Below are 27,383 nucleotides of genomic sequence, written 5' to 3' on the forward strand. Positions count from 1 at the left end.
AAAGGCGAGACATGAAATTGCATAAGCAGTATGACTGCTGTCATGTAAAATATATCAAATACACGCACAAAATATGGACGGAGATACTACAGAACCCGAACAGTAGCTGTGTCCATGTGTTAGGGCTGTGATGCTTTTCTTTCTACTTCGCTGAAGTTTGCCGATTTTCCTTAATGACCCTTAATGTGTCACTCTCATGGTGAAAAAAAAAATCAAATCAACACATCCTTTAGTTGTTAACTGAAAATGTCTTTTATTTTCTGCTGTAAAACTTCTGGCTATTGATACTGGCTGTGTCCCCTGAGAGAGCCATATGGAGGAGCACAGAGAAGGCCCGATGGTGAAGCCAGCAGAAAGCAGAGGGCGGAAAGACATGGACTCCTCTGGAGCAGCAGCTGTCTCTGTAATAATAGTCATCCCTGATCTAAGCTCTTCCTACATGCCAGGCATTTCCCACACGTTTTTTTTTTTTTCATAAAAGCTGTAAGAGATGGGTGCTACTGTTACTCCCATTTTACAGCTGAAACTGAGCACTACAGTGGTCAGTTCTTTTGCTGGTACGTGGAGGAAGCAGAGGGTGAGCCTGAGGGTCTGTCTCCACCATCCGCCATTCTCTCACCATGTGTTATACCCACTCCGATGTCAAAGGAGAGGCTGAGGGGAAAATAAGCCCATTTCTAAGCCATACTTCCTCTCATGCAAGGGTCTCTTCTGTCAGAGGCACAGCCTCCATTTCCATTTTCAGGAGATTTTGTTTGATAAGTCCTTAAATGACTCTGCCTGTCAGTGGAGAGGGTGTCCGGTAACCACTTGTTCACCATATTACCTCAAGGCTGTAACCAGAGTGCAATCCAAAAATTGTCTCTCTTTGCACATAAATTGCTCTGTGGTAACAAGCCCATTTACAAGTGCTCTTATTGTGGCCAAGTTTGCAGATCCAGACCAACATGGATACAGTCCATGCCAGCTTCCTAGTTAAAATGTGAACTCTGGTCACTCTAGTTGCCAGCACAATTACAAGCCATCTTTCATCATGTGCTGGTTGAAAATAGATTCACCCTACAAATGCTGACAGCCTGAATACGCTCATGAGTGCACACAAGCACTTTGAGGCTCTTTGTTACATAGTCACATTTTCTCCACACAGAAACCTACTGGTGTTCACATTTCCAGGACTGGGGAGGTTGAGGGGAGACTTTACTACAAGAGAATTTCAGGAGAACACAGCAGGGTACCTACAGAGAGTCCAGTCCCTTCGGAGTCAAGTGTATCACAAAAATAAAGCAAGTGCTCTCTGCCCTCCTCGCCACCCCAGGGAAACACCAGTGGGCGAGTCCACGGCAGCATTCCATGAGATCAGTCATGCAGATTGATCCAAACGAAATGACAAGTGGGCTTAAAGGAAATCCATTTCCAAATCAAGTTTAAATTCAAAACAAAGAGCCAAAGGGAATGAATAAACAGAGAAATCCTAACAAGAAGACCCAGTCATCAGGGTAAGCGCTATGAGGGGATCTACTTGGGGATACTGTTGCACCCATTGTGCTCTCTGTCTCCGGGTCCTGTCCCAGAGGGACGATCGGTGGTGTCAGTTCACTTACTTTCTCTGGAACCGGACCACGGGATCAGCCAGCAGGTCAGTGAAGTCAAGCCTCCTCCCCTTCTCGATGACATCCCGATGCTTGCGGACGAACAGCCACCCGACGTGGGAGAAGAAGAAGCCCCGGCGGGCGTTGTGGGGGTCAGCATCTGTCTCCGAGTACTTGTGGTGGACTCGGTGGTCCCTGGACCACTCGAAGATGTCGTTCTACAGAGAGAATGCAGACCCTTGTGAAGACGGAAAGCATCCTGGCGCCTTCTCAAAAGCTTTTTGGCCGCCCCCACCCTCACCACTGACTTCCTCTTGTTCCCATCCTCAACCCGCAATCTTCTAACCCTGAGTTCAATCCCTGGGGTGGGTTTGGGTGGTTTTCACCCAAACAAGAGTAAATCCTCACTAAGTAGGGATCTTAGCTTGTGTTTGCAATGTGCCCTTGGCAGGAGTTTCAGGCTTGAGTGAACTAGTGGGGAAACCTGAAAGAAAGTTCTAGGGGGGAGCCTAGGGGCTACTAAAGTCTCCTGGCAGATCATTCCTGTCAAGAAAAGAGAGATCCAGTCTCAGGATCAAGTCTTAGTGGTCAGAGAAGAGAGAACCTCAAGGATGAAAGGAGATGCGTTCTTAGCCTGGGTCTGTCTGCCCTCCCTCCCCCTCTTTCATGGGCTTCAGGTCCAACACACAGAGCACAGGAAGCTGATAAGTAAAAACCCAAAAAGCTACTTCGCTAAATCACTGCAAAATACCAAGGCACAAATAACATTGTTTGAGGACTGCTGTAACAGGGTGTCAGAGAAAAGGAGGAGAGGGGAGGCTCCTGGAGGAATCTGGTGTACTTGGCCGGATGCACCAAGCGAAGAAGTAGCAACGCCTGAGGGGCGAGCGGCCCCCACTGGAAACCCAAGAGACACTCTGGTGCCCAAGGAAGAACCATCAGGTCCAGCAGACTGTGCCAAACCCACAGCAGGGCGGGGCTCAGGCACACATGGGAGACCAACCTGTGGACCCTCTGGTGCCGGGAGACACTGTCAGGGGCTGGAGGTCCTGGGTGAGCTGTCAGGGACAGCTTTTCAGCTAATATTGTTAATGAAACCTTAGCTAAAGCCATGGGTCAGTGTGATCTATAGACTCTCAATTTATATTCAGTTTTGTGTTTATCTGATAATGCTTTCCAAACTGAGACAAGAAATTTGGTTGGGAAGTAGAGCTTTTGATAGGAAAATTACAGTTGACTCTTGGACAACACGAGTTTGAACTGCTCAGGTCCACTTATATACAGATATTTCAATAGCAAATCCCACAGTACTACATGGCCTGAGGTTGGTTGAATCCGAGGATGTGGAGGGCCAATGACAAATTACAGGTGAGCTAACCTCCGAGTTGTTCAAGGGTCAACTATAATCTGAAAATAAAAATAAACGTATATAGTGTATAAGTCCCCCATTTTTTTTTTTTTAAAAAAAAGGTACTAATGTTTTATACCATACTCTTCAGTACTCCGTTATGCTTTCATTAGGAATCTGCCATTTCACAATACTGGCTTCATCCTACTCATGAGAAGAGAGGGAACTATTTTATTCTCAAAGTTCTAACAGTTCTTTGATTAAAAAAAAGGGTTCACTGAGTTTTTCGTTTCTCTGGCTCACCCAGTGAAGGTGGAAGGCTACTCAACCTTGTTCATCCTATAGCACCATTAAAAATTTTTTTAAATTTGCTTAACCCTTGGGCAATGGGAAGGGTGGGGAAGATTAGAGACCTTAAGAAGTATATGCTCAGCTTCGAATACAAAGAGGGAAAAAAGGTGCTTAGCAGTCTATGTAAGGCAAATATTATAGCCTGGCTTGCTGTGATAAGAAAGAGGTCTTTAGATTTTTACCAGTGTGTTTAAACATAGTGGTTGCAAACAGTGAAAGCACTTATTTATAATCACAGAATCTGGAGTCGGCAAGGAATTGCAAATGTCAAGACCACTGCAGCTCAAGGAATAATTTATTCCTTTTGCATTAGTTTATTGCTTTCATTGCAAACCCAACCGAACAAAGGAGAAAAGGGGAATATTCTGTCCCCAGTTCACAGATGGCCAAATTAAGACTTAGAAGACACTTATTCAAGCTCATCTAGTTAAGTCACCACAACACTGGGACAAAGGTGGTGCTCCTTCCGTTCTAAGTTCACTCTCGCTTCAACAAGATATTTCCCTCATTCTCCAAACTTAGGGGAGGGGCGTCTTTTCCAGAGAACTCTCATTTTTCTTGTTAAAGGGTTACGTTGATTTTGATCAGTTATAAAATAGTTGTCTTGCTTGATTATTGTGTTTTCACTTTGAAAGTAAAAATAAAAATAAGATGACAAATATCAAAATATTGTATGAGTAGAGATAGCATGTACAACTTTGTGTTTATAAGAACTAAACAAAAACTTACTAATAGTAAAAAAAAAAAAGATTATGTTGATTCTTTATGGCAGTGCAATTTTATAAAAACTCAAGTGGAGAGTTCCAAACGGCTAGAAACATTATGCTTATAAAATTAAGCATGATACAACAACAACGAAAGAATTATGCTATTTCTTTATTTTAATCCTCTTACCTGGATACCTTCCTGACAGAAGCCACTTGACTGTAGCGAGGATTTTGGCCACATTAGAATAATCGAGCACACAATCGAGCCCAAAACACTTTAAGCTGTATTTTTTTAGTCTTTTGTTATTGATTTGTTTTTAACTCTAAAGCTGAGTTCAGTGGAAAAGTGACTTAAAGAACAAGATGTAAGCCAACAATAGGGCAGAAAGGGAGTGAGATTCATACGCCCACCCCAAGGCCTTTTTCTTCCTATTTATCTGCATTTTGCCTCTACCCTGAAGTGACCGGGAGTGGAGGCCAACCTATGAACAGCATTCATTTTGATGAAAAGGCATGCGTACCTAGGGTGTGCTGGGTACAGTCAGTATTGTGGAAGGGAAAGCTGAGGGCTGATGGGCGGAGAGAGATGGTTGAGCAAACTCCTAGAGGTGGTGAGTGAGTGGAAACGGCCTGGAGTTGCTGCTACAGCACCAGCGATCTCCTGGCAATCCTTTTTCCTCTCAATGTTTAGACAATGCTGATCGTTCTTGCCTGGAACATGAGCGATTCACATCATCCTTGCTTCATGGCAAAGAAAAAAAGTCTGAAGCATAGAGAGATGGAGACTTTCCATCAATGAACTGACTGTCGAGCATGAACAGACTGTTCCGTCTGTCTGTGCTCTGTGTGCACATTTTAGTAGGGGCATGACATTGAACTCAGCAGCAATTCCTGAAGCCTAAATACGTGCCCATTCTAACGAATCAATGAACAAATGATTCAACTTGCAACTTAAGATTTCTTACTGAACAGTCGTTCCTGGTGGATCACAATCTTAATATGCAAGCCCATTTCCTTCAAAAGTGGACACTCACCATGTGTCTCTTGATCACTCCTGACAAAGAATTACTGTGGTGAAAGGAGCTACATTAGTCCTAAGAGCTCTGCTTAGAACCAAGGCTCAGGCAGGTGGGGAGGAGGACAGGATGAGAAAGCCAATCAGGAGTGTACAGGTCCATGGAGTCATATGCACCACGAGTCCTACTTGGTGCTGTCCAGGAGAATACAAGCCACATATGTGATTTAACTTTTCCCAGTAGCCACATTCAAAAAGTGAATGTAAACAAACAAAATTAATTTTAATAATGTATTTTTACTTAACATACTACATCCAAAATATCATTCAATATATGACTAGCCTAAGATTATTAATGAGATATTTTATATGATTTTTTTTCTGTGCCAATGCTTCGAATTGGGTGTGTATTTCACACTTCTAACTAGCTCAGTTCAGACCAGCCACATCTCAGGTGCTCGGTAGCCACATGTGGTTGGTGGCTACCATATTGGACAGGGCAGGTCTAACCCATGGCTTGTACAGTTTTCCATGTGTGTGTTGCACTTTTAAAGGTTTTAAAAAATGCAGTGTTGCTTATGGATGAAAGTGAGAAATTGGCAAAAACCCTGTGAATGGCAAAGGGGCTGTCCATGTCAAAAGCATTAAAATTGTGCAATTCATTTTCTGGAGTTTATGTTAAGGAAATAATCACGGCTGTGTGCAAAGATCTAATCACAAGGGTGCTCACTGAAGAGAAAACTTGGAAAAACCCTGAATTTCCACATAACAGGATTTGACTTAGTACCTTGTGATATATTAATTAATTGAATAATATTCGTGTGTGTGTGTGCCTGTGCGTGTGCACAGAAAATTTCTGGAGAGAAATATTAAGAAAAATGTCTTAGGGTTACCTCAGGGGAGGGAGACTGGGAGGTAGGAGAGGAGGAGAAATACTTTTAGGTTTTATCTTATATTCTGAAATTTTTACCAAGAACGTCTGTTGGTTTTGTATCAAAATGACTAGCTGACAAAAAAAGGATATTGTAGTATTGACTTGGAGAGATGAAGTGGAAAGTAAGGTGAAAAATAGTTTTCAAAATAATAGATACAGTAAATGAAAGCATTTTTAATTTAAAAATGTGTAGTTAGGCATAGAAAAAATTTTAAAACATGTAAGTCAACCTGTTTACAGTTGTTCTCTAGGAAGTGGGACAGTGGGTGACTTTTAATTTGTTCTTCTCATTTGTATTTTCTAAATTTTTATAATAATTAAGTTTTTCTTTTTGTGATACGAGGGAAACAAATTATTTAAGTTTCCATACTCCTGAATCAAACAACCCAGCTTCTGCCGTCAGCTCCATGTCAGGAAAAACTACAAAGCAGAAATATTCATCCAGTAATCCAGGCAGTGACATATCTTTACATCTCCCTTCTTTCTTTGTTCTTACTAGCACTAATCGACCAATCACACCTCAGCCAGGGTGACAGTGCCCTTGCTTACCCCCACCTTGTGTCTTGTACCTTTATGATTTCACCCTTCAGCACAGATAATATTCCTAAATGGGGCCCCTGCTCAGACTGTAGAAATTGAAATTGATCATGTGGTGATTTTTCTCCATAAGCACAGCCCTTGAGAATCTCTGGGACTTGAGCAAAGGTAATCAATCTCAAAAGCTCCACTGAAGCAGATTATGAAGCAACTCACTTCGTCAGAATGACTCTTCCCCAACTTCCTTGTATGTTCAGAATACATTCTTGAATCTAGTCCTCTAACTGGCAGTAGGGGAAACTGTCTTTTAAAGCTCACATCATCTCCTCTGGGTAGCAAGGGGAAGTCCAAGTCCCAGGCAACAGCTCTGAGACCAGGACCATTGACTGGCTTTCCCCTAGCATAGCTGCAAACAGATGCCTGCTTCTGACAAGATGGCAGCAGGGTTGTTCTGGCCCCCAATTCAATTGTGTGGCTGCTTAAAGTACCAAAAGGGAAAATTTACCAGGTGGCCTCAAAACACAGCCAAAGGGAATTCCACTTGTATTCATAATACCTCTTTGTTTCCAGTCAGTAGTGAGAAAGAAACTAGGACCAACATTTCAGCTTGAATAGGCAAGTTTTAGAGTAGAACAAGTGCACGCACGCATGCGTGCGCGTGTATATGTGTGTGTGTGTGTGTGTGTGTGTGTGTGTGTGTGTGTGTGTGTGTGTGTGTGTGTGTGTGTGTGTGTGTGTCTTGTGAGTGATGGCATCCTGTCCAGGAAAACAGTCGTTCTATCAAGGGGGTCAAAGAGGGGAAGACACTGTGGCCTCCACTCTTTAGGGGCCCTAAAGCTCATGGGAAATAGACTCTATCTCAGTCTCTGGGGTCTGAATTTAATCTCCTCCAGCTCAGATGCCAACACTGTCCTATTCAAACAGTGAAGAACGTTCGGTGCTTTCCCCACCATTGATATTGGGTCAGTACTGACTTTCCTCCAGACAACACTGACAATCTGGAAGAAGAGCCCAGAAAGTCCCCGAGAAGGGCCTGGCAGCAGTCTTCCCCGCCTGGCACATCGCAGCTTTGAGAGAACAAGTCCCCACCTGCTGCCCAGCTCTCACGTGGCACTCAGCCTGGGGAGGACTCAGGAGCCGGGCAAATGCTGAAAAGCCAACTTTAGGGGTTTAAAAGTGCTGACCAAACTTACAGATTGCAAAGTAGGAAAGGAGTGTCTCATATTTTCTTTCATTACTCCAGGATTTAAATCTCTTATAACAAGAATGCCTTGAATAAGACATACTATTTAAAAACATATTTTTAACACACATCTTAAAAGTGGCTTGGGTAGTCCTCTTGGTAGATGAGTCTGCCTTCTGTGAATCTTTCCAATTAGGGTTTGGGAGAGTTTTTTGGTCTGTGATGTGACCATTGTTTAGTCTTCTAATTTCAATCTCCACTCAATGAGTCAAAATGTTGGGGAGGAAAGGGCCTGGAAAATAATGGCAGCCCAGCAGTAATGAACACACCTCACTCCCAGATCCTGGTTTCTAAACACCATTTCCCACTAAAAGAAACCAGGACTCTTTGGTGTAATGGCTGGTGCCAGGACAAGGGCAGGAAAAACACAAGAGGAACTTTGCAGATTTTGTTATGCCAGAAAGTCAGGAATTGCTCAAAAAATGGTGGGGACATGTCAAAAAGGACATACGAGTCTGTTTGTAGTATCTCCTACTGAACAAACTGGGGTAATTTGATAAATAATGTGAGACATTAAGATGAATAATAACAGGAATGGATTAAAATCCATTTAATAAAATAGGAACCCATGAGCCCATAATAAATAAATACATAAAAAGTAAAATGCCAACCAACAAATGTAGAAGAAATAATGAAGTCAGAAAATCGCCATTTTTTTTGAAGGTGCCATAGCAATAGCCGATACAGGCAAGACCCACCAAGGTAATGCTAAAACTACTGGATAAAAGGTTGATTTAAAAAAGTATTACATAAGTAGCTCACAGCAAAAAAAAATGTGACAATGAGTATATGTATGTTCATGTATAACTGAAAAATTGTGCTCTACACTGGAATTTGACACAACATTGTAAAATGACTATAACTCAATAAAAAAAAGTTTAAGAAATAAAAATTTAAAATAAAACAGAAAAAAAAATTACATAAGCCCACAGTATCTCAGCATAAATTAGTCATTAATTACAAAAGGAAAAATAGTAATCTTACAGTGGAGAGATCAGGTAAACACCACCTTAACCAAGTGATTAAAGTTCATACCACTAATAATATGACAAAGTGATACTATGAGCCTCCGGTCTGATGCTCAGGACACATGATCGTTAATGGAGCGTTCCTGCCCAACAAGCACAGGCTGAGTGTAGTTATGCGGAAGCATGAGCAAACCCAAAAAGAGGAGCATTCTGCAAAATAACTGGTCTGTGCATCTCAAAAGTGTCAATGTCATAAGATCAAAGACCAAGGAACTATTCCAAATGAAAGGAGACTAAAGAGACACTTCAACTCACTGTAATGCAGGACCTTGAGTTGGCTCTTGGGCTAGGATCCTGGGTATAGTATTGTATCAAGATTCAATTCCCTGATGCTGGTACATGTGCCGTGATCACATGAAATGTCTTTCCCATTAGGAAATACACACTGAACTATTTAGGGATGAAGAGGCATGAAGTTTGTAACTTACTTTCAGATGATTCAGGAAAAAAAATAACACAGAAGAATGCATCTACTACACCCATATGGAGAAAGAAAGAGAATAAGAAAGCAAATGAGGCAATATGTTAACAATGAGTGTACAGGATGTACAGGTGTGTACAGTGAAAGGTGTACAGGAGTTCTTCATGGTATTTTTGCAACTCTTTGGGAAGTCTGAAATTACTTGCAAGTAAAAAGTTAAAGCTAAAAAAGACAAATGTCGAGGGCATCTTTCTTTAAAAATCTCAGGTTCTCCCCTTGCACTCCATTCCTACCCACCACCCTTGTTCGGGCTGTCACCAGTTCACCTGGACTCCTGCAGTAGCCTTCCAAAGCCGCCTGCCTCTCCCTTGTCCCGGCCCCTCCACAATACATGTGATACACTGTGAGCAAAGTCCCCGTGTTCACACTCCCCAAACACCTATCATTCTCTTGCTTCTGATCTGACAGCCCCTCTACATTACTTTTCTCATCAAGTTTAAACATTTCCTCTTCTTGGCAATCAAAAACTGGCCTGGTCATTCTCATCTTTCCCACTTAATTTTTCTTTAACTGGACAAATATTTATTGAATGTTGGTCTGTGCTAAGCGATAAAGAAGGAACAAGACAATAAAGGCAATGTCCTCGAGGAGTTTATACTTTATAGGGGAGACGAACATAAATAAAACCATTTCAGACTGGGATTCGTGCTGTGAAGCAAATGAGCATGGAGAGCTACAAGGGGGGCACTGAGACAGGCAAGGACTTTCTCATCAGAAACCTTAGGCTGGAAAAAGTTGGGTGAGAAAGAGCAGGAGAAGGGTAGAGGGGAGGACTTGGCACAGTCCAGGAACTACGAGAAGACCAGCATGCCTGGTGCACGGAGGGCGAGAGTGGTGCAAGATGAGGTCTGGGAGGTACTGTGGTGTAACAGCCCCCACTGATTCCCAGCACAGAGCTTCAAAAACTGTTGGAATTTCCTGAGTGACAGGACTGTCTCTATCATGCTAATGAGCTGACTCAGGATGGACTCCCAGATAGCTTCAGGTTTGGAACTGTCCACCAGAAAGACCAAGCGTGTGGTTGGAGGGTTGGCACTTTGGGAGGGGAAGGGGATTGGAGATTGAACTTAGTCTCATGGTCAGTGATTTAATCAGTTGGGTTTATGTTAAAAACTCCAGTAAAAGCTATGGACACTGAGGCTCAGAGGAGCTCCCTGGCTGATGACCACAGTGATGTGCAGGGAAGGGGACACTTTCTGACTCCACAGGGAGAGGCGTGGAAGCTCTCTTTGAGGGATCCTCCCAGACCTCTGCCTGTGTCTCTTCCATTTGGTTGGTCCCGATTTGTACCCTTTATAATAAAACTGTAATAGGAAGTATAACACTTTCTTCAGTTCTGTGAGTTGTTCTAGCGAATTATTGAACCTGAGGGAATTGTGGGAACCCCTGAATTTGTAGGTATGGGGGGCTGGGAGGCCCCTGCTCGTGGCTGGCATCTGAAGCAGGGACAGCCCTGTGGGGGACTGAGGCTTTACCTTGTGAACTGGAAGCTACCTTGAGTGGTTAGTGTTAGAACTGTATTGAAGTCCATCCACGTGGGGTGGAAAACAGAGCACCAGAAATGCAAAAGCCTGATCACACCAGGCTTTATGGGCCACGAGAACAAGATTGGATTTCATTCCAAATGCAACACAGAGCCACTGAAAGACTGTGGTTTTTCGCTCGAGAGTGGTTTACTTTTCAGTCCGTTCTGTCTGGCTGCAGTGTGGAAAAGCGGCAAGTGCTGGAGGAGGAAGACCAGTTGGTGGGGGTTTTGTGGTAGTCTAGGCAAAAAACGGGCATGGCTTGGACTAGAGAGTGTTCGAGATGAGCAGCATGCAGATTAGATTCAAGATGTGACTGAGGGTAGGACTTGAAGAGGCTGGCTGAAAGACTGGATGAGGGATGATTATGGAAATAGAGAAACCAAGGCTGACACCCAGATTTCTGGTGGGGAAAGCTAGGGGAGAAGTAGTTTGGGGGCAGAAGGGAGACTCACAACTTCAGTTCGGGGCACACTGATTTTGAGATGCTTAAGAGACGTCCAGTGAGAGATGTCATCCAGCCAGCTGGATTCACCACATGCCATACCAGTCAGTTTCTTTCTTCAGTCAGACCGATTTTCTGCTTTTCAGGGACCCCATACAGGATGTCATGGTCATTCCTCTCTCTCTACATTTGCTCAAGGGTTTTCCTATCCTCCCCTGCTTCTTCCTTGCCTAGACAAATCCTTTTCACCTTGTGAGTTTTCTGCTCAAAACTTCCCTTCTGCATTAGACTTCATCCTAATACCCTAACCCATCTTCATATTTCTGCAGCCCTAAGAGTCAGTATGAAGCCATCGAGCAATTTAACTGCACACTGCCTCGTTAGGGTCCCTCTTCATTATACATAAGTCTAGCCCGCTCTATGAGGTCATAGGCGCCTCACGACAAGGGCTATTTCATATACATCGCTTGTGTTCCTCAGAAGCACAGAATGGTTTATGCACCTTTAAATTCAAAGAGAATTAGCTAGCAGATTTACACAAAAAGCTACAGAAGAATAACTAGGAGAAAATAAAGATAATCAAATGTGACTGCCTTCTAAAAGAGTTTTTAAAAGCAAGGCTAGAAATTTCCTCTGGCACATGAAACCATTTTAATTAATAGCGAATGAGGGAGAGGGAAATAGCTCAGCGGCAGAGCGCATACTTAGCATGCACAAGGTCCTGGATTCAATCCCCAGTACCTCCATTAAAAAAATAATAAATAAACCTAATTACCTCCCCCTCCCCTGAAAAAAATTTTTTTTAAATAGTGAAATGAAACTGAATTTTACTGTTAGTTTAAACGGTTGATTCAATGACTTCTGTAGCTATTGTACCTTTGGCGGTTAATAAAGCATGTAAAACAGCATCCCTGAAACATTCCTGTGACAAGAGCTCTGGTTCGTGCTAGTAGGTACTAGGACAGGATGACTGAAAAGCCTGAACTCTCATAAACAAGAACTAGAGATGAAAAACAGCTCAATATCTATGGTGGGGTGGGGGTGGCTTAAGAGGGAGGCAGCTAATGGAAGGCCCCAGTGTATCTGATAGATCTAGCTTTATTTAGCATTTTCATTAATGACTGGGAACAAGGCATACCCATTTAATAACATTTTTGGTTGGTGCCAAATTAGGAGGTGCTGCAGACATCACTGAGGACAGAGAAATAACACAGATGGATCTAAAGAGGTTATAAATATGAATAGAAATGATCACAATGAGATGCAATTTAGGAAAAATGCAAATGAAGGCAGCTGGGAGAGAAATCATCCAAAATGCAAAATAATCAGTGGGTTGGGAAACCTAGAAAGCAGCGACATAAGAGTGTCTGGCAGGAGAGCAGTGGAATAAGGACTAAGCAGTGACAACATGCTAGCTCAGCCCAAATGGCTGGTGGCAGGTACAGGAGGCAGGAGGAACCGCATTGCAACAGAGTCTCCTCAACACCCATAAATGTTTTGGAGACAATGTGGGGGAAAAAAACAGAACAAAACTAAGCACAGACATTTGGCCCTTCGTTTTTTCAGTTGTTAGAAGAGGGATTACACTCAGCCTCTAAGGTCCCCCAGCTCCAACCGGCTGTGGTTCTAAAACAGGAAGATTGTGAGAGTGAGGAAAGAGCCTGGTTAAGGGGGTGCTTCCTTAAAACTTTTATAAAACTATTAATGTAACAATCACTGAGTATTTTCTATATGATAGACACTGAAATACAGGAAAGAAAGAGATGGAAGAGGGGAATGATATTCACTGAGCGTCACTATAAGCCAGGCACTTACTATTCATTATTTCATCCTCCCAATAACCATATGAGGTGAATATTATTACTCCTCCCACCTCCTTTGCAGATGAAGGTACAGAGACTTGCACAAAAGCCTGCATCCAGCAAATGGCAGAGCCAAGATTTATTCCAGGACCTGGACACTTCCCTCTACAATATACTTTCTCCCCAAAGTAAATTTAAAATCACAGTGTGATGTTGTCTGGGTCATGTTTTGCTAGGGGAATGTAGGTTCTCGAAGACTGAGTTATAAACAAATAGTTTCATCTGGAAAAGAGGCTTAGGCTCTCAATTTCAAGTTATTTATGTTGGGAAAAAATTCCAGTTGTCGAGGTGCTTTATAACTGCATGAGTGTGTAACTGGAGGCTAAAAATAAAGAACTGCTTGAACAAAATAAAGGAAAATTACTGAGTTAAGTCCTAAGTAGCATCTAAAATTTAAATCAATGAGCTTCTAAATTATCATTGTCATAACTCATTGTTATGATAAACAAAGCACAACACTGAACTAAGATGAGTGAGGTCAAAAGAAAGTGCAGCAGAGTTCCCACTGCTAACGGGGGACGAAAGAACATGAAACCGAGAAGCTGCCAACTGCCCCTTGGTGCACAGCAGCTTCTTCCCAGGACCCTGGTGCTTATTCCCGACTGCGCTTTAATTCTCCAGTCGATATTCATAACAGGAATTGTGATCCCGAAGTGGTCTGTTGTGCTAGATCCTATCTGCTTCATGGATGCTCAAACAGGAGGGAAGCCTCAAACGGAGAAATGAATTCTTAGACACAAGAGAAACTTATAGAAATGCCCGGGGGTCAGGCTGTCTTGTAGGGATGGGAGGCCCACTGCAGAGGTGGCCACGTGACTTGCACGTCTGAGGGTCACCGAGAGGCTCCTGGGTCATCAGCTTCCCTGGACCCTAAAGCAGTTTTGGGAATCGCCATTTCTTCCCTGTGGGTGAAAACACCCGGGGCCTGGCATCATCCACCCTCATAACACGGGCAGAGACTTTGAAGACAAGTTGTTCCCATCTACCCCACCTGGATCAGATGAAGAATTGGGAAAACAAAGATTCACAATGAAACCAAAATTCCAAGTACTCAGAAAGTGCCCATAGTGGTGGGAAGTGGTCTAGGACTACCATACCCCTAAAGGATACAGCCCAATCCTAGTGCAGTGATGACCCTTTCTTACATTTTTATCATGACTTCATAACAACTCTAGAAGTAAAGTAATGTCCTTATTTTTACAGATGAAGAAACTGGAGGTGAGTAAGTGATTCATAGCTAGCAGCCACCAGAGTAAAACTCAAATCCTCAGTCTTCCAATTCTGTAATGAGTAGACTTTCTGCCACACACTTACAGGGTGACCTCAGGAATATGTGTCTTAGGAACAATGGCTTTGGAGTCAGACCTGCATTTGCCTATCCTGGATGTACCATTTTTTAAGCCATATAATTGTGGTAAGTTCTTTAACTTCATTAAGCCTTAGTTTATTCATCTGTAAAATGGGGCCATGCATAACACCTAGCTCATGGGGCTACAGTGAGGATCAAATGCAATACGCATAGAGTATGCTCGGCACAGAACATGGCCTTCATTAGAGCCAGACAAGTGTTGAGGGTTTCAGGGCATGTTTGGGGCATGAACTCTGGAGGGAGGAATCCCCTTTCCTCCCTTGTAGTACAGCATGCCTCAGGGTACAAAGCTCCCAAGGGGACATTTTACTGTAGCTAAATCTACTAGGAGATAAAAACTTGAGACAGTCAAGGAGTGCCTGGGGGCCTGAGCACTGAGCCTAGAATGGGTGTGAAGGAGGTCCACTGCACAGGGAGCACGTCTGTGCCTCCTCCCACACTGCCATCTGCGCTAAGTCCCTAAGGCAAAGAGGACCCTCCATCCCCACCTGGAAAGCCATGGAGTTGGCGGCAGCCAGAAATATCCTCAGAGGCAGCTTGGCCTTGTAGGACCTGTGGCTCCACAAGCGATGGGCACCAGCTGTCACACCCAGAGCAGTCAGGAGGAAGCAGAAGTAGGCTGCAAGACACAAGCAGGGAGAATGTCAGCAGATGTCAGTGCTTTTAAACTTCCCCCAAGCTTTTTTCTCCTCTGAATAAGGACCCATGTGAAATGGTGTCAGGGGAAGAATCCACAACATGAAGAATCAATAATTTGGGCAAATGCAAGCTTTTTATTGATTTGTAGCTTTCCAGTACCAGGTGGAAGTGGAGAGAACTTTCCTCAAGAAACTCTGACCTTGGAACATCATTTTTTCCTGTATCAAACAAATCTTCTATTTGTGAATGTTTCTTGCCAGTCTTGATGCCAAGCCACAACCGTACGGGTGAACTGCTTCCTTACTTAGGGGGAGAGCCCTAAACCAAGCTATATGTGGGCACGATCAGGCAGATAATCCTACACAATTGCCTCTAGCACTTAGCACTACAGGGGCCTCCATAAAGAAGCACCAAAGACCAGGCAACCAGCTGTGAGTACATCCCCGAGCAGCTGTGAATGGTACCCAGACCAAGTTCTCAGGAAGCCCTCTTCAGTATAATATATCTTCATAAGAATTACTAGGGCACGTTCAGTGTCAATACACACATTTAAAGGGCGCACAATGTTACAGCTTCCAAAAGTCAAGTCTGATCTCAATCTATACTTACACGGGTCTAAAAACAAGACTCACTCTTGGCACTCAGATTAAGGAGTCTGAATACATGTGGTTTTCATGAACTTGACAAAGCATTCCTAACTTGAAAGTTTAAAAACAAAAAACAACAATCTGCTCATAAATCACAGAAAGTAGCAGTAAATAAAAGGCTCTGACTTCTTTTGTTGTTGTAATTTAACCTCCATTAAATGTCATCCCTGGCCTTTAGGTCTCTGCCAATGATTTTTTTTCAACTGTCAAGTAGTTAGGGAACTAGTGAAATCTGTAATGGAAAAAGTGAATGTGACCCTCTTTGGCCAGCGGGCTAAGACACCGGACCTTGGCACAATAAAATGAATTCCCAGACTCCATGAAACACATTGGCCAAAAAAGAATCCCTCCGATCCATGGCTCCCAGGCAGGGCCTTACCACAGACTGTGGCATTGTCTTTGTCCTTTTGGGGATCTCCAGTATTTCAGGGATCGTTTACACGTCTGATCTGTCTATGTCTCGGCCACTGACAACGGGCTCGAGTCAGAGCCTATACTGGGCAGCAGTGGCTGTTGGTGGTTTTTCATGGTCCTTCTTCTGTCAACAAGAATGTGGCCATGTGACCCAGGCCTGGCCTAGCACTGTACCCCATCTTCCTTGTCCTGGGAATTAACACTTGACCCAAAGTTTCTCTCTCTTCTGGCTCAAAGACTAAAGGTCTCACACCAATGCATGACTGTGACAGTAAAGAATGAGGTCCAGAAAGTGGGACATGAAAATGATGGACAGGTCCCCAAGAGCTAGGAGGACAGCTGCCTGCACTGAGCCACTGGCTGCGGGGTCTGAATTCCTATAGTTCTCCTTTTGATCAAGTGAGCCTCCCCAGTATTTCACACAGTTACGTGAGCCAACAAATTCCCTTTTCCTGCTTAAGCTAGTTTGCACTGGATTTCTGATACTAAAATTCTGCAGAACCTCTAGGAAAGAAAGCAACCTTCTGGTCATAGTCCAAATAAGGATAAACTGCAAAAACCCTGGGCTGGATGTGAGGCTTTATGGGCTATTCCACTGGCAGGACTCAGTTTTCCTATTTTAATGGGGCTAATGTGAGAGGTTCTTAACCTCTCTTCTCTCATCTTTGTGGAAATGAATATCCAAACAAGTTTTCTGCAGTGCTGGCTAGCTGGCTGCAAGGTAGTGAAGTATTCAGACACAGAATTGATTATTTCAAAAAAAAAAAAAAACAGGAGTAATGAGCAGTGTCAATGACTTTACTGAGTAGCTCATACTTCATAAAGAAAGGTGCCAGGTCAGTAGAAACCAGAATCACAAGATTACAGAACAGTGAGCAACAAAAAAATTGGTTGTATGCAAATAAGAGTCACCTATTCTGGTTAGCTCAACCAAAAAAATATTTAAAAGATACTGAGTAGCCTACAGAACTCACTGGAAGGTTAGAGGATAGGGTTTGTGTATACAGCCTCCAAGATGGCCCCAGGGCTCCTCGCCTCCTGGTATTCATGGCCTAGTGTAGTATGACTTCAGTTTGCTAGCAGATTCTCTCTTCCCTTGGGTATGATGATGTAAGCTGCCATATTGGGGAGGCCCAGGGGCAAGGAACTCAGGGTGGCCTTCAGCCAACAGCTAGCCAGGAAATGAGGCCCTCAGTTCAACAGTCCTCAGGGAATCAAGTCCTGCCCACAACAATGTAAGTGAGCTTAGCCGAGCCCTCAGCTAAGACCACGGCCCTAGCCAACACATTACTGCCCCGTGACAGATCCTGAAGCGGAAGACCCAGCCTAGCTGCACCTGGATCCCTGCTCTATAAAAACTGTGAGAAGATGAATGCATGTTGTTTTAAGCTGCTAAATTTGGGGGTAATTTGTTCTGCCAATAGTAGGTAACTAATGCAGGACTTAAGTAGGAAATTTCCTTCAAAGGAAGGAAGGTACAGTTTAAATCCCAGTTTAAGAACAGTTTGCCATGTACAGGAACAGAAAATAGACTCATGTTGCATGGGTCTGGGGGCAGGGAGGGAGGAGGGGAGTGACTGCTAACAGGTACAGAGTTTTGGTGGTAGAGAGTGATAAAATTTTCCTGAAACTGATTTTGGTGATGGTTGCACAAGTCTGTGAATATGCTAAAAGCCAATGATTTGCACACTTTAGATGAGTTGTATGGTTTAAGTTATAGCTCAATAAAGTCATAACTAAAAAAAAATGACTGAACTGCTATTAGATTTTGTTATTATGTATATTTTCTCAATGTAAAATAAAGTAGACATGTTACAAAACAACACAGGACAAAACAAGTAAGAATCAGCTGTTTGCCTAGGACTGACACTTAGCTTACTACCACCTGACGCTCATGTCACACTGTGGACCCTTAAATCTTCCACAGCTGCCAAGAACAATGTCTGTTTGACCCTACATCTATGCTTGAACCTATCCACACCCAGGATTTCAAGGCAGAGACACCTAACTGCCTAGAGCTTGGATCACAACGGGAGGCTCTAGCAACAGAAAAGGGAGAACCCTCGGCCCCTTGGGCTTCCACAGTGGAAGGCAGAGCCCCCCATCTATCCAGATCCCCCATCACAGTGATGTCTGAAGAATGATTATAGTGACCTTCTCTGGACCACACAACCAGAGAACAGTCCTGGATGGGTGCTAAGAACCAAAAATTAAAACTCCCTTAATTCTGGACCTGATTGAGGGGAGAGTTGGACAGCCTCCTTCAAGACCCATCCCTGAGTGCTACACAGAAGGAAGCAATTGACAGAGTTCTTTATTCCTCGCTTATTATCTATGTCTGTCTAGCATCAGAGTGAAAGCTAATAAGTAGTCATAATAGCAACCATTGACTGAGAGCTTTCTATGTGCCAGGTCCTGTTGTAAGTGCTTCATACATAGTAACTCACTGACTCCTCACCTCAGGTCTACAGGGTGGGTCATATGTTGTCTCTGTCTTAAAAATGAAGGAATCCAGACATAAAGTGATACAGCCAGGATACAGTTTAAGGCAGGAAGAGCCCACACTCTGAATACCTCTGCTGGTGGCCTGACCCCCCGGCTGCCTTAATTCTGGCTGGAGAAGCTTGAATGCATCATGTCCTTCTAATCAGCTCAAAACAGAAGCTGAAGGTCAAAACCCTGTTTTGTGTTCTGCCTTCACCATACGGCAAATTTATTTACAGTAACGCCTTCATTGTCATTCTGCATGCAGTTCAGCCTCTGCTTGTCATAAACATGAGTACCAGGTGACCCAAGACTTCACGAGACAGTTTACTGAGCTCCTATTACGGGCCGGGCACTGAGCTCAGGATGGGGTTCACCAGGCGACCACACAAATATGGCCCCTTCCCTCCTTGAGTTGATAGGAATTTGAAAAGTCAATTACTTACGATATAATTACAAATTACAGCAAGTGCTGTGGAAGAAATGAACAGACTAATATGAGAGACTAAAAGGGGGTAATTTAGTTTGGGGAATGGGTGAAAACTGCAGAGGAAGTAAGAATTAAGCTAATCCCTAAAGGATGAGGAAGAGGCAAGATTCAGATAGAGAGACCAATAGATGCAAAGTCCTGGGCTGGAAAAGAGGATTTGATAAAAAGCCTGTATCTAACCACCTCACACCCACAGATGGTTACTATAACAAAACAAAAGCAAGCAGAAAATAAGAGTTGGTGAGGATGTGGAGAAATTGGAACCCTACTATACTGCTAGTGGGAATGCAAAATGCAGCCACTATGGCAAACAGTATGCACAGAAAGTAGAGGGGGAAAAACAGTACCAACCCTAATCACTCTCTGTTCATATTTTGCTGTAACTCCTTCGAACACTTCTTAAAATAACCTCCTTTTGTTCACCTTCAAATACTCTGCACACATAAGATCATTGCAATCCCTATTATAAGAATGATAAAATGAAAAGATCAATATTTAGGAACAGACAGCAAAAGGAAGTCGCTTCACATGATTTCCTAAGCCAAATGCACAGTAAAATTCCTCTTAAAAAAGAAAAATGCACCACATGGCCTAACAGAGAGTCAGAAGAGAGGCTGGAGAAGGCAGTCCACTCTCATGGCCCACCTGCCACAGAGCACCAATTTACCAACATATCTAATTGTATTGGTCTACTCCTATAAGGTAGATGTCCTAACCCCCATTTTAAAGATGTGCAAAACTGAGGCCCAGAGCCATTAAGTGACTGCCTCAGGATCAAACACTGACAGAACTGGGGCCCAAACACCAGATCAGTCTGGCTCCAAGCCCTCTCCTCTGGTGCGGTGGTTCTCAGCCCCGGCTGCCCGTTGCAGTTATGGGATCATTAACAGACTCCAGGCCCATAGGGCCCAGTGAATCAAAGAGGACTGGCAGAGCGGGCATCTCTTCGGGTGATTCTGATGCACAACCAGGACTGAGAAAACGCCGCGCTATAAGGTACACCATCTCTTAGAGGCCATCTGGTCTCATTCCCTGAAGTTACAAATGGATAAACCCAGATCTACAGTGCTCGGCGCTTGCTCCAGCCCACCCACACGCTGACCCTGTGCGGAGCCCCTGGGCCCCCGCGGGGCTCGGTAAATGCTAAGCGATTCTAGACCCTCCGGATCAGGAGAGACCAGGCTGCCCTTTCGTGTGACCTCAGAGCGCTGGCACGCTTCTCCTGGAGGCGCCTTTGATGCTGTAAGCTGCTCCCCACCCCGTCCCGGGTTCCCCACGCGGGAGCCTTTGATTCCTGGCACCGGGATGGAGGGCGGGGTGTGCAGCGGCGGCTTAGGCTTTGAGAACCCGGAGGGAGGACACGAAGCCCGCACGCAACAGTCTTCCGACGAGGGAAGGGGGGAGGCGATGGGAGCGGGATGGGGAGAGACAGCGGCGGGGTTAGGAGGAGGAGGGGAGGAAGCAGAGGGAGAAGGCTCCTGGGGACAGGGCCATATGGGGGACGGGCTGGGGCCCGAATGGGAGAAGACAACGCCCTTGAATATCTGCCTTTCCCACCAGTTCAAGTGTTTCGAAAGTCACTTCTGGGTTCGGGCCAATAAATGACTGTTTCTCTTCTCCAGTCCTTCCCAGATTTGGCAGATAAATGGAGAAAAGCAGACAGAGCCCTAGATGGATACAGATACATATATACACATATGACTGATTGGTCTAACGGTTAAAGCGGACCTGGGGTTGAACCCCTGGTATATCACTTATCAGTGTGAGTTAATCTCTGAGCCTTAGTTTCTCCACGCATAAAGTGGGGAAAATAGAACCCTGCCCTATGGGTTTGTTGTAAGGCTGAAAGAAGCAATGCATGTACAATGTGAGCCAGGCCTGGCCAGCAGCACTGACGTGTGTTGTTGCTCCAGTTATGAATGCCACCCCACTGCCTCTGAAAATATCCCCTTCCTGGATAAGCCCCTGTGAAGACACCCACATTTGTCATCATTCTAGACCAGAGGTTCTCAAGGAGGTGGGTGATTTTGCCTCCTCTTCCCTCCTGGGACAACGTCTTCAGACATTATTAGTTGTCACAAACCAAAACTTGAAAGATGCTACTAGCGCCCAGTGGGTAGAGACCAGGCATACAGTTGAGCACCGTGCATTGCCCAGATGCCGCCTACAACAAACAAGTACCCGCACCAAAATGTCAGTAGTGAGTAGGTAGAGAATCCTGCTCTGATTCCCAGGGACAGTTCTTGAAACTTCCCTGTTCATTCTCATGGTGTGACTGCACCTGGCCCTGCTTCTCACACCTCTCTGGTTTTGTGAAGAGCTGGAGGAGTAACTCACTTCTCATTATGTAACAAAGAAGCTGAAAACCAAGAACTATGATGAACAATTATTTTAGATCACTGATTCTCAATGCCACACTCATCACCAGGGGATCTTGTTAAAGTGCGTATGCTGGGCCCCATTCCCAGAGATTCAGTAGGTCTGGGGAGAGACCCAGGAGTTTTGTTTCTAACAGGTTTGCAGGTGGCGCTGATGCTGTTGGTCCAGGGTCTGAGTGTGTAGCTGACCGACCAGATGTGAAAGAGAAGGGCTGACAAGGGGCTGCAGTGACAGTGCAAGTTCCTCTATGGCCACTCATCTCATGAGATGGTGTCACAAAGAATTTCAGTAAGACCTTATGTCTTCCCATTAAAGGTTTGGATTTATAATGTTTGCAATTCTGTAGCAATTTTCTCCAGGGTACTATTTCAACACTTCACTCAAAATTACATTTCCACAGGATCTTGAAGACTGTGGGCTCAGAAGCAAAGGGCTTTTCTTTACTATTAAAACCTTCTCAATTCTATCACATTTAACAATAACTAACAGCTCCTCTTTGCAATCTCCACCTCCTTTCACTTCGCCACCTTCCACTGTGCTGCACTTGGACCGAAGGGAGATACGTTCTCTGCTGCCAAGGCGTGAATCTAGGAAGATTCAGCTGAAAGGGAACAGAACAGGAGAGAGAAGAGTGATGGACAAGGACAGTGCTTTTCAAACTGATGTGCTTGCACACCACCTAGGGATCTTGTTAAGTTGCAGATACTAATCCAGTAGGTCTGGGCAGGGCCAGCGATTCTGCACTTCCAACAAGCTCCCAGGTAACACTGCTGTCCCAGGGACCACATTTTGAGTTGCAAGTCTCTGAGTAATCCCTGCAGAGACTCATTTAGGACCAAGGAAACCTAGCCTCTCCTCTTGGCTTGTGATGCAGACAGAAGGATTTTTAGTGACAGAGCCCAGGATGGAAATCTCATCTCCCTACCCACAGCCTGTGCCCACTTGTCCTACCTTCCTCTCCTGCTTGCTTTCTTTTTGCAGGCACCGAGTGAAAAAGTTGATTTCAGGTAGATTTTAAAATTGAGAAGATGAGACAAGGGTTGCCTTCAAAGCATCACAAAAGCAATTCCATAATATAAAAACACAAGAACTGAGCTGCTAAAAGAACCACGGTTGGAGCCCACATGTGTTTGCAGTATCCCCTTCACACCTTGGTGTGGGAAGAGGTCTGATGAAAGAAACAAGGTCCTTTGACAGGAATAAGAATTTGTTAAGCAGAACCTTCAGAGCCCTTAATCATCACAGAATGGTGTGGACAGCCTTTCTCCTGAAGGAAAGTATATAAAACAAGTTGACCAAACTGAATGGCTGGGGGAAGGGAGGGGAAGAGCTATTTCCTTTGTTCTTAGGAAAATGTCAAAGACTAGCACTGTTCTGCTCCCAGTCCCCTTCTAAAAATATTTGGCATCTAATCAAAGTGGTCACATGAGTAAGAAGAGCTATATTTGGAGCTGTCAATCATCTAATATTTTACTAAAAATGCAAAAAACAAACAAAAATCAAATTTATTTTATTCTCTTTATTATTTGTTTGTTATGACACCAGAGCAAGTCCTTAAGAGATAACTGTTCAAGAGTATAAACTGGTTTGGACTGGGATCTTTCCACCGTGGTTTCCTGCTCCCTCTATGCCATCTTCCTTGTTCAAAACCTGTTCCTCTCCCTCAGATGACACAAAGCATCTCTTGCGGGTAGGGGGGCGGGGAGAGAAATCACTTATTAGGTGTGGGAATCAGAGCTGGCTGAAACAACTCATAGAGAACGCTGGCTCCACAGAGAAGTGAGGCAGCACACAGGTAACGCGGTGAATTCACAGGTGAATTGTCTGCCTGTCATTTCCTAGCTGGGGGGTGGGGGGGGGTCCATCCCACTCTTTCTTAGCCTTAGTTCTCTTCTGCATGAAACAAGCAAACAAAATAAAACAAACGGTTATTGTGAGACAAGTGAAAATATTTGTCAGGTGTTTAGCAAATCGTAATACCTTAATAAACATGACTGAAAAGATCATTATTCTTATCACTAGGCAACCATTGTCAGGCTGAGGCTGAGTGCCCAGGAAGCAATGCCTGCAGAGGAAAGGATGCCCCAGGTCTTGAGAGCGGCTCTTTTTCTTACCCTGATCCTCAGCCCTCCCAGGTTCTCAGAGGTGAATTTGGAAAAAGCAAGCACGGTCATGTACAGGGTAACTCCCACCATCCATCTCTCTCTCTTAGCCGATCAGAATCAAGACACAACTATCACAGAATTACAGCTAATTGAACACAAAGAACAGTGCACTGCACTATGGGTACGCTGCATTTCTTTCTTCATTAATTATTCAGTTTTTATTTTTCTCTTGGGCAGTGAGTGTGTGTGTGTGTGTGTGAGCAAGAGAGAGGAGCATGTACACTTGTTACTTCACGGTGTGCAAGCACAGTAATTTCTCTGACCGTAAATGGGAAACTGTGATATCAAAAATGTTGGCCCCCATGAAGGAAGATGAAAATTTAAAAACAGCACTCCAACTGGTCACTTTGAGGGAAGTGGAAAAATAAGGAATAATTTCTGCCCTCATCATCTGCATTACCTGGGTAATTATGACTTCTCATCCCTCTGTTTCTCTCTTCTAACAAGCAGTTTCCCTCACGGGATTAAGACAGCCAGTGCTTGAAGCCCAGGGCTGGAGGTTTAAGCAGGAGTCAGCAGGTACCCTAGCAGCAGTGAACCGTGAAGATTTGTCACCCAGACCCTCAGAAGGCTGAGTGCTGAGCCCTGGAGGGGTGTGTATCGGGGAAAAGTTCTGACAAGAAAAGCCCAGGGCACCACTGTTGCTTTTAGGTCTGAGAATTAAAGTGGAGTCCAAGGAAGGCTCCTAGGAGGCACTGCTTTCTCTCCGTCTTTGTTCCTCAAGGATCCCCTCACCCTTCTCACCAGGAAGGGTCCTCTGTGGCTCAGAGTGGACGCGGCTCTGAACAAACTGCCCCCGTGGAGCAGCCCCAGGCCATGTTTGGCCGTGAAGTGTACTCAGTGCCCCCAAAGGGAAAAATGATACAATGCAGTCCCTTCAACGTTGTTTTTAACACAATAATGTTTCTGCCTTAAATAGAAGAAAAGAGTTAAAAGTTTAATCATATGGCATTTTATCAAGACACCAAGAAACCCCCTTCGATTCTCTGACTGGTGACCGCATCGTCAAGGTAGCCTGACCTAGTGCGCGAACTCCCGTTTCAAGGATTTTCTTCACACATTTTCATTCCTGCCAGGTCGCTCTAAGTTGATGTGAATAACCCAAGGCAGACTTTTTTTTTTTTCCTTTGCAGGACAATCCAGGGTCTGGTTTTCTGGTCTTCATAGGTTTTGAAGCAAAAAAATCCCACCTAATTTGTAAGTTGCCTTAGCAAAACATAGCCTTCCTTCATTCATTCCTTCCTTGGCAAACCTGTGCCAGCACCTTCCATGTGGCCGGTTTTCTGTGAGGTACCCAGTATGGAAACAGGCAACATCCTCCCCTGGAGCCTCACAGCCTGCTGACTCCTCAAACCTTCAGCCCTCAGGCCCCATCAGCCCATAGACTGGGGAAAAAAAACTGATCCAACAATTAAAAATAGAGGATTTCAAAATTTAAAATCTCTATTTCTAGCTTCTCCTGAAAAATGGAAAGATCTGGCAACCTCAGACCACCTCACTTTCCTGCATGTCAGCTTTCTACTGGAACTAAATGCCCCTTCCCTTCCGACGTCACCCCCACTCACCCCACACACATACACACGAGAATCAACTCTCTTTGTTTATTACCTGCCCAGCCTCTGATCTGGAGCAGCACCAAGGTCCTACCTATTAGGCACAGAAGACAGCACTGAATGCCCACAATACATTTTCTTTAGAAGGAAAACAAATAAATATAATAGTAAATATATAATAACGAATCCAGCCTAGGTTATATTTGTCTTTATGCCAATACAATTGTAAAATGTAATTTCTCACTTTTTTGATGGTGGAAGGGGTGCACGATGGCAAAAGTCATAACTCACTGAGTATAACTGAGTTATAGCAACTCCTGACTTGGAGAATTGGTGATTAACAGGGAAAGATTTAAGCATGTAGCCTGTCTTTTTAGAAAGAACAAAAATTCACTCCCAGTTGATAAGGGAAAGCTCTTCTTTTCAGAAGAGTTCCAGCTAATAAATGGAGATTTGGGAGGAAATCACCCTTGTGCACTCCGTAGTTTCCCCGTGTGCTCTGGTCAGGGGACAACTCCACCAATCTTCCCTTTGGGACCCAGGCACTCATTTCTCCAACCACTGGCACTGTTAGTGCCTAATAGCTCACAGCTGAGTCTCCCCCTAGACACTGCCCTCCACGGAAGGAAGCTGCCCAGCCCAAGGTTCCGCCCCTCCCTGGGGGCAGCCTGCATGCAATGCTTAGCTGATACAGGGCTACAAAGGCCTGGCCTTGGCCTCAGTTTGCCTCATCTCTGAAGGACCATCCTGTCCAGAGCTGCCCAAAGCAGACACGGGGGCCTCTGCGACAACCACACCGCAGTTTAGCTTCTCTCATCCTCTTGCAGATGTTACCAAGCACGGTCCCCCATAAACCGGCACACAAGTCTGCAGCACAGAATCTGTTTCCCAAAGAACCCAACCTAAGAACCCGATAAATAATGGATTCCAGCAAGAATCATCAATGGATGCCGTTATGAGTTGACCTGGGTCTCCCCAAAATTGCACAAGTTGAAGTCCTAATCCTGCCGGTGCCCCCAGAATGTGACCATATATGCAGACAGGATCTTTACAGCTGGACCCTGTAGGACAGGGTGAGCCCTAATCCAGTATGACTGGTGTCCTTCTAAGAAGGGTAACTTTGGACACAGGCACACACAGAGGGAAGACGATGTGAAGTGACACAGGGAGATGGCCATCTGCAAGCCAAGGAGAGAAGCCTGGAACAGACCCTTGCCTCGGAGCCCTCAGAAGGAACCAACTTTGCCAACACCTTGACTTAAGGCCTCTGCCCTCCAGAATCATGGAACAATACATTCCTGTTGCTCAAGCCACCCAGTCTGTGCTACTTTTTTCCAGTTGCCATAGCAAACTAATACAGATACTAAAAGCATCAGGTCAAAGGACTGTTGGAAGCTGGATACCCCCATGGGGTCAAAGTGTCATCCCCCAGACTTCTTACTAACTGTAAAGGGGGAAATCAAGTTTCACAAAGCAGGAATCTGACACTTAACCAAGAGATGAAATTTAGCATCAGTAATAGTGAAGAACTTGATGCTGGATACCTTTTGATGGAATAAATATGACGCACATAGCATCACTGTCGATGCATCGGTGCCAAATAGGCTTACTTTCATCTAAATATGCTTTTATACCTAGCTCCCAGTATACAGAATATGGGGCAGGGAACAAGCAGACAATTCAAAATGTGGAACATTCTACAGAAATTGGCCTGGTCTCTTCAAAAAGTCAATGTCAATATCCAGAAAAAAACCCTAATTTGAAAAGATACATGCACCCCAATGTTCATAGCAGCACTATTTACAATAGCCAAGACATGGAAGCAACCTAAATGTCCATTGACAGATGACTGGATAAAGAAGATGTGGTGTGTGTGTGTATGTGTATATATATAATGGGATATCACTCAGCCATAAATAAAGAATGAAATAATGCTATTTGCAAAAACATGGATGGACCTAGAAATTATCATACTAAGTGAAGTAAGTCAGAGAAAGACAAATATCATATCACTTATATATGGAATCTTAAAAAAATGATACAAATGAACTTATTTACAAAACAAGACACAGTCAAAGAAAACAAACTTATAGTTACTAAGGAGGAAAGATAGGAGGGATAAAATAGGAGTTTGGGATTAGCAGATATTAACTACTATATATAAAATAGTTAAACAACAA

The 27,383-nt window shown here is 44.2% G+C and overlaps 1 protein-coding gene across 1 annotated transcript in view; it reads right to left on the reverse strand.

Annotated features, from left to right (window-relative positions):
- Nucleotides 1-27,383, reverse strand: part of SCD5 (stearoyl-CoA desaturase 5) — a 122,398-nt gene that overhangs the window by 33,464 nt on the left and 61,551 nt on the right. Inside the window, exons 2-3 of the mRNA XM_010983508.3 lie at nt 14,921-15,051; nt 1,602-1,807 (exon numbers count right to left, since the gene is read on the reverse strand). Coding sequence (XP_010981810.2) covers nt 1,602-1,807; nt 14,921-15,051 — 337 coding nt within the window. The remainder of the gene's footprint in view (nt 1-1,601; nt 1,808-14,920; nt 15,052-27,383) is intronic.

The sequence above is a fragment of the Camelus dromedarius genome, chromosome 1, assembly GCF_036321535.1.
Source record: "Camelus dromedarius isolate mCamDro1 chromosome 1, mCamDro1.pat, whole genome shotgun sequence".
In the NCBI taxonomy this organism is placed as follows: Eukaryota; Metazoa; Chordata; class Mammalia; order Artiodactyla; family Camelidae; genus Camelus; species Camelus dromedarius.